The sequence below is a fragment of the Mustela putorius genome, unplaced genomic scaffold (assembly GCF_011764305.1).
Source record: "Mustela putorius furo isolate JIRA1106 unplaced genomic scaffold, ASM1176430v1.1 tig00000765_pilon_pilon_pilon, whole genome shotgun sequence".
Taxonomy (NCBI): Eukaryota; Metazoa; Chordata; class Mammalia; order Carnivora; family Mustelidae; genus Mustela; species Mustela putorius.
Genome location: NW_025421470.1, coordinates 10992324 through 11005478, shown reverse-complemented (window position 1 = coordinate 11005478; position 13155 = coordinate 10992324). Strand labels below are relative to the sequence as shown.

General features: G+C 41.3%; 1 protein-coding gene across 5 annotated transcripts in view; it reads left to right on the top strand.

Moving 5' to 3' along the window:
* ITSN1 (intersectin 1) overlaps positions 1 to 13155 on the top strand; it is a 151760-nt gene that overhangs the window by 30976 nt on the left and 107629 nt on the right. For all 5 annotated transcript variants that reach the window (XM_045084537.1, XM_045084536.1, XM_045084538.1 and 2 more), the window contains 4 exons: positions 2357 to 2420; positions 5538 to 5675; positions 6976 to 7091; positions 12703 to 12965. In XM_045084537.1, coding sequence (XP_044940472.1) covers positions 2357 to 2420; positions 5538 to 5675; positions 6976 to 7091; positions 12703 to 12965 — 581 coding nt within the window. The remainder of the gene's footprint in view (positions 1 to 2356; positions 2421 to 5537; positions 5676 to 6975; positions 7092 to 12702; positions 12966 to 13155) is intronic.

Here is a 13155-nt window from a genome sequence, read left to right as displayed (position 1 = left end):
GCTCAGCAGGGAGCCTGCTTCCTCCTCTCTCTCTCTCTCTCTGCCTGCCTCTCTGCCTACTTGTGATCTCTGTCTGTCAAATAAACAAATTTAAAAAAAAAACAAAAACAGATGGGGGACCAGATACGGCCTGTGGGCCATGGCTGTCTACTAGATAGCTGCAGATCGTTCCCTGTACATACAGAGGAAGGACCTTAACTCTGAGAGAGTGAAAGTACCTTTGTTAGTGTCATATACCATTGGGGAGCCGGAAGAGTTGGGACTGGAATCCAAGTCTCCTGCTGCCCATCCAGGCCCAGGACAAGATCTTTTTGTTTATTATTACATTTTTTATTGTTTATTGGTAGTAGGTCAAATACTCTGTTCCTTGTATGCAGTTCTGAAGTGGAGAGAATTGTTATAAGTATCAATTAAAGCATTCACCAAAGTTTTGCTAATTCTACTTTAATGTTCCAGTATGCCAAGTATAATATTAGCGACTAAACAAAATGATCAGTGTACTTTCCTCATTCTAGTGTACCACGGAACTTCTAGAGCTGTCACATTAAAGAGAATTGCTTCTCAGAGTCTCCCAGTACACAGACGCCGACACATGTGCAAGCGCACACACACACACACACACACACACACTCGTCCAACAGGAATGTGTACATATGTGTGCCAAAACCTAGAAGGTTTGCTCTTCATAATAGCCTCAAACTGAAAACTATCTGAATGCCCATCAACAGAATGGATACATAGATTGTTACGTGTTCACAAAATGATACACCACACAGCACTTAGGGTTCATGTCCTACAATTACATACAGTATGTGGAATCAAATAAGCCAGACATAACAAGTGCTCTTAGAAGTTGGGCTACACTTGGTTGGGTGGATGATTAGAAGGGAGCTGGAGCTGGGGTTCCTGCATGGCTTCGCTCATGTAGCTGGTGAGATAGAGCCCTGCACTGGCTCCGCACTGGGCCTAAGATTGTCTCCTTCCCATGCCCCTTCTACCCTGTACCTCCCCTTCTCTAAAAAAAGAAAGGAAGCTGGTTAGGGTTTCTAGGGTACTGTTTCATAGTCTAGGTATGATTTACTTGACCATTTTCAGTTTGGAAAATTTAAGCTGTATACCTGTACACGTGTAAAAATACACATGTATATGTTTATGTGTGCTTTTCTCACCATATTTTATATGTCAATCAAGGTTAAATTTTGTCTCTAATACTAACTGCCATTAATTGAGCATTTTTTACATGTGACCACTCTCTTAAGCTTCATGTTATAGTTCCTTATTTGATGGAGCACAGATTCATAAATCTGGAAGGGACATCTGAAATGAGAAAACTAGGTCCAACGAATGAGGAAACTGCCTGCCCGAATCTCGTGGCAAGTTCTTGGGCACTTCCTGTGCTGACACATTGGGGGTGATTCACCGAGGTCCCTAACTGCTACTGCTTGCTTTGCAAAAACACATCCACTTTTATGTTCTTTTGATGAGGTGCCATTTGAAAAATGAAATAGCTAAAAGCAACAACTTATACTTGGCAGTCTTCCCAACAAAATGGTGACAGCTCTCCATTCCTTCATCCGTCAGTCATCCTGGGGCCACAGCTTGAGAGTCAGTGATGGATAGAAGACATATTTGTCTCCCTCCAGCACTGGTTTATTTCAACACTCAAAATTTCCCACTGCAGACTTTATCTGATATCTAAGCCCAGTTTCATGCCAGAGGTGAAGATATTTACAAGTGCTTTAAGAAACGAGAGGTGATTCGAAGAGCAGAGTTGGAATTCCAGGCATTTTTTATTGCTAACATAAGAAATGATTGTGATATTAGCCATTTGTGCAGCCTAGAGCAAGACCCCCTTTCTTTTCTTTTCTTTTCTTTTTTAAAGTCTATAACAAAACAGTTACAAGAATTGTCCTCTCTTAAGTCCTTCCCCCATAAGACTCTCAGTCTTCTCCGATAGTGGTCCTGTGGAGACAAAGATGCTGAGTTTAGAGACAGTAAGTTTCAGTTTTGTAAATAAAAGCCTGATACAAACAGAGATGATAATATGGATCAAAGGGCAGGTTCCATTTTGAAACTTTGATCTTTTACATACTCTTTTTTCATTAAACATCCATTTAACAGAAATTTTATCAAGTCGATGCTGGATTTTGCGGTGTGCATTTTTGGGTTTTTTTTCCCCCTCTTTTCATTGGGGCTTAAATTTTCTTGTGAAAAAGCCCCTTGGGTACTAGCAAATATCGTTTAAAGCACTGTGATTGCATGAGATTGCATAGTGCTTTACGTGCACAACATTGGGCTTCCTGGACAGTGATGATTTGCTGATTCATCTTTATATTTTTTCCCGGTTTCTGTTTAGGTCCCCAAGCAAGAACTATTCTTATGCAATCAAGTTTGCCACAGGCTCAGCTGGCTTCAATATGGTAAGGAATGAAAAGTTCCTTGGTTCGTATGAAGTGGCTCAAATTGGTATGGTTTTATGGGTCTTTAGATTAATACCCATATTTATAGGGGGGGTATAGGAATTATGCTTAATTTTCCTGTCATCTGTGACTATTACCTCTTTTACTCTTCCCCCTTTTTGATTTTGAAAGATACAGAAGCAGAGAGATTAATGAATTCTCTAGAACTCATAACACAGTTTAAAGTAAGTCTCAACTTGTGATCAGTCCTGGTTCCCCCCTCTTTGTTCCTGATTATTTTAAGCCAGATCTTAGTAATTATATTTCATTTTCATCTGCAGATATTTTAGCTTGTATTTCCAAAAGAGATAGGGATTTTTTTCAAGAAGACTAGGATACCAGTAGTCCACCAAAACTTTTTAATAGTAATTCTTATCATTAAGTTAATCAGATACTGACAAGATTCGTTAGACTGGCTCCTAATTTTTTGTTGTTGACTTTTTCAAATCAGATTCTTGTTCAAATTAATCTGTATTTTCCTTCAATTGGTTGACACATCTTTTAAGTGTTCTGTAAACTCCTCCTTTTTCTCTAATCCCCCTGAAAAAGAAAAACCTAGATTGTTTATCCTGTAGTTTCTTCTAGTCTATCTTTTGGTGGTTGGCATCATTTATTCCTGTGTTTCCTGGAGATTGGTAATCAGATCTAGAGCAGATTTTCTCCTCTTCAACATGACGGACCCTTTGGGCCTGATAATTTTTTGTTGTTGGGGGCTGTCCCTTGTATTGTTGTGAGGGGCTGTTCCGTGTATTGCAGGCTCTTCAGTAGCATCTTTGGCCTCCACCTGTTAGATGCCAGGAACATGACCCCCTCCCCCATTTCGACAATCCGGGATGTCTCCATGTGTTGACAAATGCCCCTTGGGGGACAAAATCATCCCACTCGTGAGAACCACTCCTCAGATTCAAGTTTGATTTTTTTTTTTTTTTTGGCAAGACTGTATCAGAGATATTACAGTGTACTTTCATCAGAAGGCACATAAATGTCTATTTCGCAATGACTTCTTTTTCTTTCAGAGGGAGAGGGAGGAAAGGAGGGTGAGGGGGGCACAGAGGGAGAGAGGAAATTTTAAGCAGGCTCCATACGCAGCACAGAGCCCAGTGTGCAGCTCGATCTTACAACCCTGAGATCATGACCTAAGCTGAAATCAGTAGTGAGATGCTTAACTGACTGAGCCACCCAGGTGCCCCTATTTTGTAAGGATTTTTAATAGGCTTTGATTACTTTTTTTTTTTTTAAGATTTTATTTATTTATTTGACAGAGAGAGATCACAAGTAGGCAGAGAGGCAGGCAGAGAGAGAGAGGAGGAAGCAGACTCCCTGCCGAGCAGAGAGCCCGATGCGGGACTCGATCCCAGGACCCTGAGATCATGACCCGAGCCAAAGGCAGCGGCTTAACCCACTGAGCCACCCAGGCGCCCGGCTTTGATTACTTTAAGTGATTCGAGGTTCATGATTTTGCCATAGGGTCCATTGATACGGTTGCTCCATAAATCAGCCCCTTCACCCATCCTGGTCCCTTCCGCTCTGTATTAAGGGGTCTTCCTTTGAAATAGAAAATAATAATAGACCAGGTAATAAACATAATATGTTAATATTATTACCAGTTACATATTTATAAATATAAAGTTATATTTATCTATAATATTTATATTATAAATACTAGTTAATACGACACATCCAGATCTCTCTAAGTCTGAGTATGTACCAGAATCCTAGGACCCTCTGAAACGTAACCTTGAGAGCTAACACTTATGGAGGCTGATTGGTGTTCTCATGACGCTAGAGTATATTGGAATGCTTAAGTATCTCATTTACAAGCTGCCCTCTTTGGAAAAAATACTTGAGTCTTCTCCTACTAGAATGTTATTATATTCCCTTTCTATACAATAAAAAGATGTTTTAATGAAGTGTTTACATCCATTATTTAGGCAAGAATGGGGAGGGGGGAATCCCACCTTCCTTCTAATTGTATTTGCCGGGGAGTGGCTGTAGCGGGCCGGGAAGGAGGAGAAGATGAGGAAGAGCAGGCAGGAGTGCGGCATCTGGAAATCCAAAGCTCGAGGGACAGAAAGGAGATCATCAGTTGCCAGGGTCTGTGCGCAAGGCAAAGGGCTAAGAAATGCAGAAGTTTGCCTGGTGATGGAACTGTTCTGTATATTGGGATACACAACGGAATCAGTCAAAACTTGCGGAACTGTACTCTAGAAAGGGCAAATGTCACTGCACGGCTGTTATACCTTATAACAAAAACTGGCTTATGCCACCCAAGGAAATTTCAGATTCAGAGGAATTTCTTGATTTAGGTTATCAGCAAAGCCAGGCTCCCAGTGTCGTATCTGAACGGTTGGCATGCTGGCGGACATCTTGGTTGTCTTACATCCTCTTTTGGCGCCCAGAAGGGATTAAAGTAAAATCCTGTTCTTAGATCCGCTGGAAAAATCTGTTTACTCTTACGAGCTACTAGGGCAAGCTGATTATGAAGAATGGTAGTCATTGAATCTTGTGACTGAGGAGCAGCAAACATCTTGAGTCTGGGCTGAAAGCTCTGAAGATCCGCCCTTGGAGGTCTAGATCAGCCATTGGCCAGCTAATCTAAAGGAGTAGAACTTGGCCTGCACCTGTGTTTGTAAATGAAGTTTTATACCCATTTATTTATGTATCTGTGGCTGCCTTCCTGCCACAGGGGCAGAATTTAGTGTGAATAGAGACCACATCTTGTGAAGCTTTGATGTTTACTCTCTTGACCCACTAGTTTGTCGAGCATAGTGTTTAAAGACACATAGAATGTGAGTATGATACATTTTAAATGGGCTGGCAAGGCTTGAGAAGAGGATAATTATAATCATAGTTAACATTTGCTGAGTGCTGGACACCATCCCAACGATTTGGATTGTCTCATTTTATCTTTGCAGCAGTACTACGAAGTAGGTACTATTTTTATAAACCAAGGCCCAGTGAGACTCAACTAACTGGCCTAGAGTCAGAATAAGGAAACAGAACATTTCAGTCTCTTGTGAATAGTAACACACATGCATTTTCATGAAACTAGAATATGGTTATCTTTTGGTTGAATAGGAATCTTTCTGACATTGATCAAGATGGAAAACTCACAGCAGAAGAGTTCATTTTGGCCATGCACCTCATCGATGTGGCAATGTCTGGCCAACCACTGCCACCTGTCCTGCCTCCGGAGTACATTCCACCTTCCTTTAGGTAAGGAACACTTGGCTCTTACAAGAAATTGTGTATCTGGTATGTGAGTTTCAGACGGGGCTTTTTGCTGGCTGTGTCTCTTTTAGTCATTTTTATTCCTGGCAAGGAAATGAAATATCCATGAATTCAAGAAGATGTTCTTATCTAGGTCCTGTGTTAATCTTGGGTGTGTTCTGTTCTTTAAAGTACCTATAGTCTATTAGTAAAACATCAAAAAGTTGTTGATTTTTATACCAATCTATCTAGTCAATGTTTACCAAAAATTTTAGCAGTTAAAGTGAAACCGTATTAACCCATACATAGAAAGTAAGGCAGGGAGATTCTGCCTATGAATTCTACACATCGGTTAAGTAACAAAATATGGGCGGTGTAGAAAATTACAATCAGGAAGATAATTAAAGAAATCTATCCTGGCCCGAAACACAGCTTCAGCGGAGTTGTCAAGAGAGTAGAGCAAAGTCCAGTTGGGAGGAATGTGCCGGGACTCATACCCTCTGCCTTGGTGCACCACACACGCCTCCCTCCCAGACAACGACGGCTCATGGCTTTAACCTTAAAAGACAAGTATGAAATCTTAAACACACAGAATAGAGAAAGAAAGACAAATAGGAATTTCTGTCCTGATGCCGTGCTGGGTGGGGGTAGATCCCCATAAAGGTAAGAGAAACAGTGCCATGGCTGTCAGTGGGTGCATGACGCGAGCCGAGAAATCTGGCTGTCGGAAGACACCGTAGCTGGACACTTTGTCCTCAGAGTCTCACAGCTGCACGGGTCACTCACTCCAAGAGACTCAAGACTGGAGGCTAATAATGAATGGAGGCATTAATGAAAAGGTAGATTTCTTTAAAAAATGAAGGTAATGGTTTAAGGTGGAACGAACCAGTAAACGAGATGATTTGTTTTAGGGACTGTAAAGTATACTATGTCTTCCCTTGGTGGATCTAATGTTCCATGAAAGGGTAGTGATATCCACAGTGAGCACTTGACTGTGACCCAGGCACTGTTCTAGACCACATGGTGGTGATTCACCAGGTCAGTCCTCTGGAATTGCCCTGATTTTGCTGATGGCTCTAGACATTTGAGCGAGCTGGATGCTCTAGGGTCTGATGATCCTCACATAGCCATTTTTTAAAAACTCTTTGTAAGCGAGGAGGACCAAATCTTTACCTTTTCCTCACTGTAAGTGAAATTTACTCCATGATGTGGCATACTCCTCAACAGTTCTTTTCCATGATTTGCTCAGTTCTACTGGGACTGCTTTCTATGACTTTGATTTTTCTCTTTTTTTACACCATTGCAGACGAGTTCGATCTGGCAGCGGTGTATCTGTCATCAGCTCAACGGCAGCGGATCAGAGGTTACCCGAGGAACCAGTTTTAGAAGATGAACAGCAGCAACTAGAAAAGAAATTACCTGGTAAGGCTGTCTTTATATCATATTAGAGATGTGCTACCTCTGAGGCAACAGTGGAGGTAAAAATATGTTTAGCTTCTGACATTCTTGCTGTGTTCCTTTAGGTCACCTTAGTCAGAAAGCAGCCGCTCTTGATATGCTTTTGGATTTGAATATATGTAGAGAAAATAAGAACATGATGTACTTGGCTAATGCATCCTTGTTCGTTTATTTATTTATTTATTTTAAGAGTTTATTTATTTATTTGACAGAGAGACTCAGTGAGAGAGGGAATACAAGCAGGGGGAATGGGAGAGGGAGAAGCAGGTTTCCCACTGAGCGGGGAGCCTGATGGGGAGCTCGATCCCAGGACCGTGGAATCATGACCTTAGCTGAAGGCAGACGCTTAACGACTGAGCCATCCAGGCGCCCTCGCTTTGTTCTAACTTTTAAATTAAAATCTGATTATTTACCACTAAACAAAAATTTCATAAATGTTATTTATAAAACACTCAAAATTGGTACACCTTTATGGCGCTTGCTCAGTACGAGCAGGATAGAAATAGCATGTGAAACTGCTTCTTGTTAATTTCTCCTATTGTTATAAGAGAATTGGAAACTCGTTAATGACAGAAAGCTATTTTAAATTTAATATGAACCTATTTTTAAAAACCCTCATTTATAATAATAAACCTATCTCACTATTAAAATGTGCTAAGGTGGCTATGAATTATTAATAAGGAAATGATAATTGATACTAAGAAGCAAGTGAAATTTATTCTGGGAGTCTCTTTATATTAAATACTTTGTCAGTGTTATGTAGCTGCATTTAAAGTGCTCAGTGGTTAATTGATCTACTCAGGACACTAGTTCTTCCAGTTTCCTCTTTCAACTAAGTTTTTGTTTACTGATAAACTTCTTATTCATTTGTTTATTTTTTTAAGTTTTTATTCATTTATTTGACAGAGAGATCACAAGTAGGCAGAGAGGCAGGCAGAGAGAGAGAGAGAGAGGGAAGCAGGCTCCCCACCGAGCAGAGAGCCTGATGTGGGGCTCGATCCCAGGACCCTGAGATCATGACCTGAGCCGGAGGCAGCGGCTTAACCCACTGAGCCACCCAGGCGCCCCTAATAAACTTCTTATTGAAAATGTCTTTGGGGGCACCTGGGTGGCTCAGTGGGTTAAGCCTCTGCCTTTTGCTCAGGTCATGATCTCAGGGTCCTGGGATTGAGCCCCGCATTGGGCTCTCTGCTTGTCAGGGAGCCTGCTTCCCTTCCTCTCTCTCTCTCTGCCTACTTGTGATCTCTGTCTGTCAAATAAATAAATAAAATCTTAAAAAAAAAAAAAAAAAAAAAAAAGAATCCGCCTTCAGCTCAGGTCATGATCTCGGAGTCCTGCGATCGAGCCCCTGCTTGTGCCCCCTCTCTCTCCATCTTAAATAAATAAAATCCTACTGCTTGCATTCTTTCTCTCTCTTTCTCAAAAACAGGCTTTAAAGAAAATGTTCTTTATGAAAAGCTATGTGTTGAGTATAGTGAAGAATTTAAATATTAAGAATGTGGTCCATACCCTCTGGAAGGTTATAATATGATTGAGGATGTAGGGCATCCATAGAAACAATCATCAAAGCAGTATATAAGTGCAGTAAATCCCCAAGGACAGATTTACAGATGCACAGCAGAGTTTACTTAATAGATCGTAATAGATCTTAGTAGATCTATATGGAGGAGTTCACAGTTGTTTTGAGACTGGAGATGAATGGAGTCCTTACAAGTGGAAAGGAATAACATTTTGGGAAGATAATAGTGGGAATGAATGGGAATGAAGTTTCAAAGGCAGATAAGGACAGGTATCCTTTGAATTTGTGATTTTCTTTTCCTCTTGGTGGTAGACGTTCGTGTAGAGTTCTGAACAGGAAGTGATGTCAGCAGAGATTTTCATTTGTTCATTCCTTCTTTCCGTGGCCTTGTATTATTTGCCTTTTACGGAGCAGAAATAGGGCCGGATATGTGTAGGGACTTTGAGGTATTTTTTAATTGAGGTAAAATTCACATAACAGGAAATTGATCATTAAAACGTACACAATTCATTGCCTTAGTTTAGGCTGCCATAACAAAATACAGTAGTCTGGGTGGCTTCAGTAGCCGACATGGATTTCTCACACTTCTAGAGGCCATTAAGTCTGAGATCAAGGGCCATCCAGCTTGGTTCCTGGTGAGGCTCTCTTTCCGGCTTGCAGATGGCGGCCGCCTTTTAGGTCCTCCTATCCCTTTTCCTTGGTGTGTGTACATGTGGAGAGAGAAGTAGAGCTGTTTCTTTCTTCCTCTTTCTGATACCCATCCACACTGTAGCATGTATCATTACGTCATTCCTTTCTGTACTTGAGAGGGTTTTCAATTTTAAGGTGGGACGGATGCTGCCTCTTCCGCGGCCACTAAAGGAGCAAAAAGCACAAGAAAACCAGAATTCACTTGCTGGGTTTGATCTCTATTCCATGACGGTAACATGTGAAGAAGGTCTTTCTAAAGCAGTCAAGGCCAAGCTGAGAATGTAGGGAGAAGCCAAGAAAGGATGCTCACAGCTACAGATCTTAAGACAACGGGTGAAGTGACAGTTCTTGAAATAGAGAACAGTGGGAATGGCGTGTGGCACAGGAGGGCGATTAGAGCTTCTCTTGTCTGGGTTGGTTCCAAGGAGGAGCATGTGAGAGAAACATGAAATTGAATAGACACTGCTGAAAACATAAGGGACATGGAGGTTGGGATTTTTTTTTTAATATTTTATTTATTTATTTACTTATTTTGAGAGGGAGAGAACGTGCTTGCATGTGGGGGTGCATGCGTGAGCTAGGGGGTGCAGTGAGTGGTGCAGAGAGAGACAGTCTCAAGGAGACTCGTGCTGAGCGTGGAGCCCGAGACAGGTCTTGACCCCATAACCCTGAGATCATGACCTGAGGCGAAATCAAGAATCAGACGCTCAATGGACTGTGTCACCCAGGGGCCCCGGGACTTTTTTTCCCTCCTTTAGAAGGAAAATAAAATGGTTATAAACAGTATGCTAGCTAGGATCAGAGAAAAAAATGATTGGCTGGGAAGTAAGGCTAAAATTCATAATTGGTGTTCTCAAAGAAGGAAACTATTCAGTTTCCTGGTTTAGAAAAAATTTACTGAATGTGACCCCCATACTGATGAGGACGCAGTTAGATCTTCATTATGAAACACGGGATACTCACCCTCCTACCTCTCCTTTCAGAAATCATCTTATTTGTTAAAATAGTAGACACATCAGCACAGTTACTGACTAAGAGGAGAGGGGAGGGAGGGGGAGGGGGGTCAGTTGCTCAATCAAGGTGATGGCGAAGGGAAAGCGTAGAGTAACAGGGAGGGAAGGAGGTTGGTGGTGATGCGGAGTGGCTGTTTTAGAAAGATTCTAAGTGGGGGAGGAGAGAGTATGTTAGCAAAGAATTCAGGATTTTTTAAAACTGAGCTAAAATTGGTATATAATGGTAGTTTCAGGTGTACAATATAATTCAATATTGCACACACTATAAAGTGATCATTACAGTTAAGTCTAGCGTCACCATACAGTTGACCGCCGTCACCCTCTCCGCCCGCACGCAAACTCATTTCTGTATCTGAGTTTTGTTTTTTAGATTCCATACATAAGTGAAATCATGGGGTAATAAGCCATGTACGTATGTACCACTTCTGCTTTATCCAGCCAGCCATCGAGTCACACTTAGGTTGATTCCATCTCTTGGCTGCTGTGAACAGTGCTATATTGGTTAACTTTTCGAATTAATGGGTTTATTTTCTTCAGGTAAATATCCAGAAGTAGAATAGGTGGTAGGTGGATCTGATGGCAGTTTTTGTTTGTTTGTTTAGTTTTTTGAGGGGCTTCTACACTGCTCTTCTGTGGGGGCTACACCAATTCACATTCCTAACTGTGGGAGGGTACCCTTTCCTCCACAGTTGCTCCATCCCTTGTTATTTCTTAATCTTTTTGGTGATAGTCATTCCAGTAGGTGTGAAATGACATCTAATTGTGGTTTTGATTTGCATTTGACTGATGATGAGTAAGAGCATCTTTTCGCGTGCCTCTTGGCTATCTGTGTGGCCTCTTTACAGAACTGTCTTTTTAGATCCTCACCCACTTATTTGTTTGTTTTTACAATTTATTTAAGTAATCTCTCATTCCATGTGGGGCTCGAACTCATGACCCGTAGACTTAGAATGGCGTGATTCTCTGAGCCAGCCGGGCACCCCAACCTCTGCCTATTTTTAAATCAGATTGTTTTTTATTGACTTAATATGAGGTTTTAAATTTTAAAAAATTTTAAAATTTTAAAATTAAAATTTAATTTTAATTGGCTTAATTAAGCCAATTAAGCCAATTAATTGGCTTAATTAAGCCAATTACAGTGGCCAATTTAGTTTAATTTAAAAATTTTAAAATTTAAAAAATTTTTAAAAATTTATTTTGGATATTAGCCTGCTTGCAGATACGTGATTTGCAGATTTCTTCTCCTGTTCAAAAGGTTGCCTTTTCATTTTGTTGACGGTTTCCTTTGCTGTGCACAAGCTTTATAGTTTGACATAACCCTATGTGTTTGTTTTTACTTTCACTGTTACTGCCTTTGGAGTCCATTCCAAAAAGCAGTGTTCCATGAACATTGTCAGTGAGTTCAATGCCTATGTTTCCTTCCCAGGAGTTTTATGGTTTAGGTCTAACGTTCACATCTATAATCTGTTTTGAGCTCATTTTTGTGTCTGGTGTGAGAAGAAAGTGTCATCCTTTGGCATGTGGTAGATGTCAGCACCCTTTATTGAAAAAGACTTTTCTTTCCACATTGTATATTCATTCTTGCTTTGTTTGCTGTAAATGAATTGACCATTTAAGCATGGGTTTGTTTCTGGGCTGTCTGTTCAGATCCATTGATCTGTATCTGCTTTTATGCCAATAATACTGTTTTGATTACTATAGCTTTGCAGTGTAGTTTGAAATCAGGGAGTGTGGTAGCTCTAGGTTCGTTCTTCTTTCTCTCAAGACTGCTTTGGCAATTTGCGGTTCCATATAAATTTTAGAATTATTTTAGTTCTGTGAAAAGTACCATTGGACTGATAGGAACTGCACTGAATTTATAGCTTGCTTTGGTTAGTGAGGACATTTTAACAATATTAATTCTTCCAGTCCCGTTCTGACTATGGAAAACTTTTCCGTTTAATCATGTCTTCAGTTTCTTTCATCAGCATCTTACAGTTTCCATTATGCAGGTCTTTCCCTATCTTCTGTAAATTTATTCCTAGGTATTCTTTGTGACACCACTGTAAGTGGGATTGGTTTCTTAATTTCTCCTTCCAGTAGTTCGTTATGAATGTCTAGAAATGCAACCAGTTTCTGTATCCTGCAGTTTTACTGAATTATTTGTTCTAAAAGTTTCCTGGTGTCAAAAAAAAAAAAAAAAAAAAAAAGCTTGTTGTAGGGCTCCTCTGGGAGGCACAGGCAGGGCGGAAGGTTCAGGGGGCTCTGGTTGGCCTTTGCACACTACACCTCTCGGATGCGCCTGAATTTTCCTTTGAAAACAGTATGTTTTAAATCGTGACTTCTGGACGTTTTCGTGTTTCTCGTTTGCAAGTAACCTTCGAAGATAAGAAGCGTGAGAATTTCGAGCGTGGCAATCTGGAGCTGGAGAAGCGGAGACAGGCGCTCTTGGAGCAGCAGCGCAAGGAGCAGGAGCGCCTGGCGCAGCTGGAGCGCGCGGAGCAGGAGCGCAAAGAGCGGGAGCGCCAGGAGCAGGAGCGCAAGCGGCAGCTGGAGCTGGAGAAGCAGCTGGAGAAGCAGCGGGAACTAGAGCGTCAGAGAGAGGAGGAGAGGAGGAAAGAGATCGAGAGACGAGAGGTGAGCCGCCGCGGAGACTACAATGAGTGCATGTGTTCTTGCTTCCCTTCTTCCTTAGTCAGTCACGTAATCAATTAATACCATCCAGAGCATTTGCCTTATCCCAAAAAGAAATTTCCTTCCCATATGGCAGTTACTCCCCATCCCCCTCTCCTCCTGGCCCCCGGCAGCCCCGAATTTCCTTCCTGTC